We start from the raw sequence: 9445 nt of genomic DNA, 5'->3' as shown, positions 1-9445 counted from the left end.
TCTCTCAGCAGCTTCACCACAACGAAAAGCCTCCACTTACTTCTCTCCACGTAACTCATCCCTACCCCGCCCATGCATATTTCCCGCTCTCCAACTCAAGACAAACAATTTACGCAACGTTAAGCATCTGCATTTATCAAAACAACCGAGACAATCATGATAACCTAATAACATGCAATACAATAACCGAATTCTCCTCCCATGTATTGTATCAAGTTGAAATTTCCGTTATTTATATGAATTTGAAGATTTTTAGACTGATGAGAGTAACGAGGCAGACATCCGTTCGCAGTCCAGTGAAGCAAACAGCAACACCTGAATTTATAGTGTGCCAAAATAGCTTCCGATGTTTACGATTGTGTTAATATTCCGGTTCTTCTGCAATTTTTTTTTCTTGTAGCCTTATGATTAACATGCTTCGAGGCATCCATGAAATGTGCTACATTTTCCTGTAATGAATAATGTGACCGCAAAGTATTCATTGTCTATTCCTCCCCCCTCAATTATAACACTGTCATACATTCTAGTGTGTTGATAAGAAGAAATATGCGTTTGTTAAGTGGTATGCATCCATGAGGAAAATTCAGCATGCACTGCAACACTTACTTGGAGGGCGGCGAGGGAGGGCGGCAGGGGCGTGAGAGAGAAGGAAAGAACGCCCTCCACGACGCACACCACCACGGCGCTGCCACCGAGGCCTTGCCCTGCCCTGCCCGCGCGGGAGTGGTGCACGCCCTGGCAAAGTGGAGCGGGATTGGACGGGAGGATGGAGTTAATATGGAAAAATTTACATGAGTGTGGCTAATGAAGTGTTGTTATTGGTGCACTATTTGTGGGAGAGCAGGATATATCGGTGTAACACGAGTTTCTGCGGATACTGCTAGAGGTGAAAGTACAAGTTATTCTAAGTCTAAAATATTCTATGCACATATGCATTTTGAGGCTTTGTTTAGCCGTGGTATGAAATTCAAGTGAAGTCTGGCGACACATGACAGATACAACGACGGCAGGAGAAACATCATGTCCACATCCCCAAATTACTCTAAGTGTGTGACTGCTGGCTCTCTCTCTCTCTCTCTCTCTCTCTCTCTCTCTCTCTCTCTCTCTCTCTCTCTCTTTCTCAACGTATTCACTGTCACTGTTTCGGCGTGAGACTGCATGTAAATGACTGACAATCAGCTGATTTGATGCTGATCTCTCTCCTCTACCATCCTTGCCCGGGGAGGCGTGGTCCCACGCAGCCTGTTAATACCACTCGTCTCATTATATAATACTGTAATGCTCCAAAACTTGCAGAGACCGTGACTGAATAATTCACAATTTCATTAACTGACATTCACTTCTATACATCCCGCCATGGATACCCGCCCGCCAAGGCTGTTGTATCTGTCGCCAGGCCGCACTTGAATTTCATACCACGGCTAAACAACGCCTCAGAATACATATGTGCATAGAACAAATTTCACTTAGAGTAACCTGTACTTTTACCTTTACTAATATCCGCAGAAACTCGTATTACACAATGTACAACAGAACAACAACTGTGAGTAGAGAACATGAAGCGATTGATATGTATTTCAACCAACATGCTTTTTCTATATTTTTTTTCTTTACTGACAGTAATTACGTAGATAAGCTCTCTCTCTCTCTCTCTCTCTCTCTCTCTCTCTCTCTCTCTCTCTCTCTCTCTCTCTCTCTCTCTCTCTCTCTCTCTCTCTCTCTCTCTCTCTATCTATCTATCTATCTATCTCTCTCTCTCTCTCTCCCCCAAATCCTTCTTCAGTCCGAGGATTGTTACTCACAGTCTTGGTGAGCTCGAGGAAGGCGAGGTCAGCGTCCCTCAGCACTCCTGGCAGGGTTAAGGCAGTCCTGGGAAGGAGGAAGGGAAAGGGGAGGAGAATTATTAATGAATGAAGGACTAAATAACGCAGGAATGAAAGGAAACAGAGTTATTATCCTCTCCTTTCACAGTCAAGTACTGATAACAACGTGGGATTTATTAGTAATTATGTATCCCATATAATATTACTGAGCATAAATGTAAGTACAGGCACTAAAAATTCTAAGTAAGTCGACCACGTTTTGTGGATGGAACCTTTCAGAATTATGCTATAAATTTGCATCACACCATTTTGTTAAGCTTGAGAAGTCACTGGAGTTTAGGAGTTAACTTACCGTGTTAGGTTAATCACAAGAGCAAAATCCTCACCCCAGCTCCTTAGTGAAGGTGGTGAAGGCGTGCTGCCATCTGGAGGAGTCCCCGGAGTCCTCCATGCCGAATCTTCTCAAGGACATGGGCATTTCTTCATTCCCTTCACTTGCCTCGGCTCCTGCTTTTCCCGAAGATCCCTTGGAGGCGACGCAGAAGGTGGTGGCGGCTTCTATACTTGAACGGAGGGAGGAAAAGGTCCAGGGCGCCAGAGTTTCAAGAGTGGTCTGCTGAAGGGCGTCTGTGCTGAGTAGCGGCTGGAAACTTAACCTGATGAAGTCAAGAACACTGTATTCAGCATCCGCAATGGTGAGGACTTCGCTGACTGGCAGCTCGAGGGAGGAAGAGGCGGTGATGATGCTGAAGATCACTAGAATATGAAATGTAACCATGGTGTGGATGCGAGAGATGGATGGTTGAGAGAGGAGAATGCTGGAGATGTGGATGGTATGAGGGACAGCAGTGAGTCTTGAGTGATGGATGTGTGAGTGTGTGTGTTTGTGTGTGTGTGTGACTCGGACGGCTGAGAGCTGATTGGCAAAGCTGTGAAGACACTCAGGAGACACGACGAAGCATCATTCCACAGTTGCCAATGAACGAGAGGGCAAGAAATTCATAACTTATAGCTGACAGATCGAAACGAGGCATTTTCCTGTATCATCTCTCAGGAAATCCACCGCAATACTAAACACGTGAGAATATGAAATGATGACTGACTGATATTGCCGATCGTGTCAGTATATATTTCGTAGCTGGTAAATAGCAGTGGCTGGGAGAGAACGTGTTATCGCTCTTATCTCTCATTATGTCTCGGCTCCCAGGCAGATGACGGTGAGAGCTGTGTGGGAGAGACCGTCTGCTGCATCGCCACCACCACCACACACCTGCTCACACACACACACACACACATACACACACACACCTGCTATCACCACATACCGCCACTACTCAACGTACTTGTCGCTTTAACTGTCACTCCACAAGTGTTGCCACATTCTTCACTGCATACACCACACCTGCCCGCTGTATGGCCCGTATTCGGAAACACTTTGCTCTCTCACCACGACTATTTGCCAAGGTCACAGAGATGATTAGCCGGGTTCTCAAGAGTATTTATCCTGTCAGTGCTGTAGGAATCTCTTTAATCTGTCAGAAGAACATTACAAACACCCTTAAAAGCCCGTGTAACTTCAACTAAAGCCTTTGAAATGTACAGGAGGTTCAGTTTCAGAATACGGGTCGATGTCTGACATCATGTATTTGTCAACACCTACGTAGTACATTCTGCCACCACCACACAACCGCTACACTTAAACGCGTTGCTATAGTAACACACACACACACACACACACACACACACACAGACTCACCACAGACACACACAGTGAACACAAAACAAAACGAAATGGCTGTAATTACATGACCGCAAACCACCACCAGCCCATATAAACTCCCCCATCTTGAGAGAACGACACACAGTTTGCGGCGACGAGATGAGAACACCCGATCGGCCTCACGTTTAAAGGGACCTGAAGCAACACACGCACCAAATGCCTCACGTCTTCTGGGATTCCTACGTTTGAAATCCCCAGTGGAGAGAAGAGGTAGGCTGGTGCGGGAGGCGAGGCAGGTGGTCCTCAGCCCTCGTTACCGGCGCCCTGACCATATACACATTCCGGGGATAATTAGACGATGCATTAGCCGTAATCACAGGGTCATTTGTCCGCCGGCGAGAGTAGGACGAGGCAACATATCTCTCTGTCCCCACGTCACCCCTTTACTTATTAATCGACCATCCCCTCAATCTGATAAAGAAATAAATAAACAAAGAGGGGGAGGGAAGAAACCAGTCGACCTCGAATCCGTTAATGTACTGCATTGTCGTAAGGTTCTTCTTTCTCCTCCACGTGCGAGTGTCGAGGATAGTTTTTCACTTCCTCCCCTCTGTACCTTGTCTGGAGGTCAGCGTGTCCGTTTCTCCCGCCACTGTTATCAAAGATGAGAGTTATAAGTGTTTAATAGAACCTGTGATGACCACCACTTCAGCTCACGGGATTCAGAGGTTTATTAAGAGCATTATTATTAACAGCATATGAAAACACTCGTAAGGGAAGCTGCAAGAAGCCGTCAGGCCTACAAGTGACAGTCTCTGTACAAAACATATAATTATTTCATGCCACGTGTTGCGAGTAGAACTTGAAACTAATTGTGAAGAAAAGGTTTTCGTATTTTAAAATGACTATTGTTACTTCATTACGTCTTCCTCGATTATTATCGATACCAACTTGATTTGTTTACGTTCCAAAGGTGCTGTTATTTCCTTGGTGTATTTTCATGCCAGGAAAACAGGAATCCAAACCTGACTTTTGTGGTGCTTCCAGGCAGGTTAATTAATGTTACTGTTCATGTTCTGTATATCAGCATGCGTCCAACGGGAACTTAATTTGCATTTAGGAGGGAATACGACATGGCAGAAAAAAAATAATGTAATGTATATATAAAAGAAAATGAATATAACAGTGAAGGAAACGGAAGTAGGAAAGAAAAATATGAAATAAATATGTAAATGGAATAAGAATCTTGAATTTCCTGTTTGTCTCCAGTTTCATTACCCATCTCCCCCCTCTCTCTCTCTCTCTCTCTCTCTCTCTCTCTTTCTCTCTGCGGCGAACTGATATGCGTCTCAGCGCCTCATTTGCATATGTGCGTGACCCCCAATATTCCCAATCCCTCCGAACAGGCGACCACGCTCGGGCGCACACGCATGCACACACACACACACACACACACACACACACACACACACACACACACACACACACACACAACTAGACACGAAAGACCCAGGCGGCAAACAAAGTTACCTAGAGAGAGAGAGAGAGAGAGAGAGAGAGAGAGAGAGAGAGAGAGAGAGAGAGAGAGAGAGAGAGAGAGAGAGAGAGAGAGAGAGGACATGTTATCAAGGGGACATTAGTCATGGTAAGCAGCCAGTCCCGCTTAGCATAACCACTCGTGCTTGTCATCGTCGTCATAATTGTCATCGTTCTCATTACCATTATCGTCATTATTACTGTCATCCTTTCTATCATTTATTTTTTTACAGTCGTTAGTTTTTTTCCTTTCTAGAAAAGTGAATGTCATTAACTCCAACAGTTCAATAAAGATATAAAAGCATGTTGCTGTTTGAAATAATGTGTAATCTCTGATCATCATCTCTATCACTACCAGTATCATCATCATCATCATCATCATCATCATCATCATCATCATAATTATCACCATTACTCATTGGAAATTAAAGCGATCGACAATGGCATGATGATCTCAGCTATATCTTTCTCATTCATCTTATATTCCAGTTATTCTCACTTAAAAAAGAAAAATGCTTGAAATCACGATGAAAAAGACTCAAAACTTGAATTTAAAAGCAATCATATATTCAGTTACTCTCATTTAAGATTTTTTTTTTGTGAATTCTGAATTACCCGAAATTACAATGAATATTTTACCTTTCTAATACACAGAAACACAAAACATTACGCTGTTGTATACGAGACAAGGCGTTTCATACCGAGCGCTGCGCCGCGGAAAGCTTCACTCATTTCCATAATTCACTGATCATCACGCGGGATCGGGCAGGCATAAAAAGAGCAATAATAATAAAGCAGAGAGAGGAAAGAACACAGCCGGGCAAGCCTACGTCATTCCAGGTGATCAGGCAGGGCGCAATTAAACCCCCAATTAGCTACCGGCGGCGGCTACCTGCCTGGGCCGCGTCATTAGTGCCGAATATATTATCATTACGCCTCGCGCTGACATGGGGGCAGGTGTGTCTGTGCTGGGGCGCCTCCCTCCTGATGGCGGGACACGGGACCAGGTGACGGTGCTATGATGGTAATTAATTAATGTTTTTTTTTCTTGCTTTGTCTGTTGTTTCTGTTGTTGTTTTGTTGTTTTTGCCATTGTATGTTGCTTAATTTGGTCTGTTGTTAATTTGTTTGTTTTCCTTTTCTGTGATGTTAATTTATGTTGGTATCAATTATTGGTTTTCTTTTATTGTGTCATTTTGTTTGTTGTTATTGCATTATTTTTTTTATATAAGCAGTCTAAATTGTACACCGAAGAATTGTGTAGCCTTACCTTCCTGAATGAAGTGGAAGGCTGGCAACTCTGTGTGTGCATGGTGCGCGTTTGTGTGCACAGTTAAACCATTCATTAATTCGTAGTGTAATTATTCTGCAGTGTCTTCGAGCAATACAATCCATAACGAATATATATACGGCTGTGCATCCCTCACGTGTACATGATGACTTAGCACCGTCGGTCACTGCCCCAGCCTCACCAACACCCGACTCGCTTGAGAGAGTAGAGGTGGGCGTCGTGATGTTTACAAACTTGTCCTTAAGCTCGCTTCCTGTCCGGTAAGACCTCCGCTCTTTTGAGAAAATATTTGAGTATTAAAGAATCACCTTATCCCTCCAGCCAGAGACGACAAATGGTGAATAGCTGTAATACTCGGCCAACTCTTTATCCCGTTGTGAGAAGTGAAAGCACTGTCTCTGTCTCTCGTCCAAGGACACTTCTCCAGTGGCCAGGTGTGACAGCCACGTCACCAGCACACACCTCGTTAAACCTGAAGGCCGTACAGAAGTCTCGCGGATAAATACGATCAGAAAAGTCAGTAGGGAACTTTGGAAGAATCGCGACGCAGATACCGCCGTCGACGGTGGATAGAGCAGCAGCCCAAGCAAGCGTCTTGGCACGGGCTGTAAGAGACACGTGAGCAGCGGTACAGCAGAGGGCTCAGCAGATGCCCCAAGTGGAAGCTTGGCGTTGGTGGGACACAAAGCATTGCTAGAGGAGCAGGTGTCGTGCAGGACAGGTGAGGGAAGCTTCAAGTGTTGAGCGCCGGGAGTTGCCACCCAAATATTACCACATTATTGTATTAATAAAATGAATGAATCTAAAGCCAACCTAACCTGACCATAGCCTTCAGATGAAGACACTAACATTACTTCAGTATTATCGAAAATGCCCACTATAAGTGCCGGTCCCCAAACAGTACAGTTAAATCTGCTAATTAATAATGCATAGTACATCGCGCCGCCATTGCTATTGTTATCTGCGTGGTGTTACTGGTCTCAGATCTTGGAGTAACGGAGCAGTGCGAACACTTTTTGTTCTGTGGTTTAATATTCTTTTATTCTTAATGCGTCTGGTCTGTTTTTTTAATGTTTTTCTGCCGCTACTCATGTGGTGTGGCAATCGTAAAGCAAGGGATAAATCAGTAAGAAACAAATGTGTTTTACGTCACGTGCAAGGAATGACTTCGTGCGAGGTGAACAATGCCACGCTGCTCCTTCACCTCTGGCTGTCAAGTTATGATTTTTATCATTTCCCCGCACCTCATGTTGTAGTGTTTAGGTATGTATCACAGGCACTTCAAAGGGGTATTTACGTGTACGAACAGCCTTGCACTTAACACAACTAATAAAAAAAAAAAAAGATGCACAGTTCACGTGGTCAGATGAGTAGCAACAGGCGTCTTCCCAGTTAATGCATGCCTTTACCAGTGCACCAGTACTGGCCTATCAAATTTTAACGAATGTTTCAATTTTGTGTACAGACGCATCAGGAATTGTACTCGGTGATGCACTTACATCCTTGTCGGATATTAAAATTAATAGCAGAGAAAAATTCCTTCGTCACCCACCTAGAAGCCCTGGCAATGTTGTGGGCCACGAGACACTTCCCAGACTTAACATCCGGATGCAAAGTACACGCACTCACAAACCACGGTGCAGTAGCTCATTATTCAAAGGGAAAACGTAAATAAGAAATTGGCCAAGACTATCATCTAACCTATGAATATTTATCCGGCAAACCAAACACAGCAGCGGATGTCCTGTCCGGGAATACAAAAGCCAGTGTGCGTCAGGGCGACCAGAGCGTTGTGGTGCACTGCTGGATAAGAAGTCAAGATTGCCATCTAATTTTATCAAGCTTGAACCCATTATTTCTTGTCCTATCCTGATTACTGGCCCTAAGGACTTTGTTTATGCCACCCTTACTATATTTCCTATGCCAGTTAAAAACCTTATCAAATGCCCTCTTAACCTACGCCTCTCAATAGAATGCAGATTTAAAAGCTTCAGTCCCCTTTCGCAAGGAACACTTTTTATTTACTTGCTGATGAGGGAAACAAAATAGATCTTTAACTTGAAAATTTTTTGAAAGAAAAGATATGCAACTATGAACACCTAAAACACATGTTCCGGCGTGAATATCAAACATCTCATGCAAAAGAAAATCAAGGCCCCACACACAGGAAGTTTGAGTCATCTCTGGTACTACAACTGATAAAATTATTTTAGAATCAGGAACTGATCTATTTCCATTTCACAGGAAAAAAAGGGAACACCAGTAATGTCTACTCCATGTGTGTTGTCTGCTTAGCCTTGTCATTCTCTTATGACGACCTCCGCCCTCCTGGATGTCTCTTCCACATCCTCGAAACTACAGTCGTTGTAGAGGACGTGGTTATTCTCTGTATTAATCTCGAGTCTCTTGCTAAAATTTCTCAAGTTATTCCATTTCTTATGAAGCATCTAAACAATATATCCCATACATTGCAGCCTCTGTCTAGGCTTCCATGTGGTAACAACTCTCTCAGATCTTAAAATGATCCTCCTATGGAAACGAGACTGAGTTCAGAGCCTCTCTCACTCACGCAGCTAAAACAAAATCTCTTCGATCTTGGTGGAATTGTATCGGGTACTACTTCTGGTCCAGCAACTGAAAATGAACCTAACGGTGGACATGAAAGTCTAGACAGGATGAACTCAGCTTTGGTAAATCAAATAGAAATGAGAAACTCGCAAATCATTGTAATAAACGCCTTGATTGATTGAGTGTCTGAACCAAGGCACGGCACCAACCAAGTCCTAACAGTGGCTGACGAGCTCCAGTCAAGAACTTCACCCTTACCGCACCGAACAACCCTTGGGGAACACCTTGGAATTCTTCACATGTCTTATTTTAGATTATTTTTTGCTGGAATTTCTGGTGATGTGTGTGTGTGTATCAGCTGCTGCTTTTCCAATAATGTTGTATTATTACTTTATTTCGTCCGCTATCGTTTTAAGGATTATGGAAGTATATATTCTTGTTAATTTCATACCGGTAACTGCAGTATTTGTGTTATCGTTAATATTATTGTATTTTCTGCAGCAGTGC

General features: G+C 43.7%; 1 protein-coding gene across 2 annotated transcripts in view; it reads right to left on the bottom strand.

Moving 5' to 3' along the window:
* Positions 1-9445, bottom strand: part of LOC135111437 (uncharacterized) — a 103601-nt gene that overhangs the window by 5015 nt on the left and 89141 nt on the right. The window contains exons 3-5 of one of the 2 annotated variants that reach the window (XM_064024727.1): positions 2210-2479; positions 1803-1869; positions 607-735 (exon numbers count right to left, since the gene is read on the bottom strand). In XM_064024727.1, coding sequence (XP_063880797.1) covers positions 607-735; positions 1803-1869; positions 2210-2479 — 466 coding nt within the window. Of the gene's footprint in view, positions 1-606; positions 736-1802; positions 1870-2209; positions 2911-9445 lie in introns of those variants that run through there. The other variant, XM_064024726.1, reaches the window with a different exon arrangement.

Source organism: Scylla paramamosain, chromosome 22, assembly GCF_035594125.1.
Source record: "Scylla paramamosain isolate STU-SP2022 chromosome 22, ASM3559412v1, whole genome shotgun sequence".
Taxonomy (NCBI): domain Eukaryota; kingdom Metazoa; phylum Arthropoda; class Malacostraca; order Decapoda; family Portunidae; genus Scylla; species Scylla paramamosain.
Note: the sequence above shows the minus strand (reverse complement) of the source record. Positions and strands in the feature narration are given on the sequence as shown.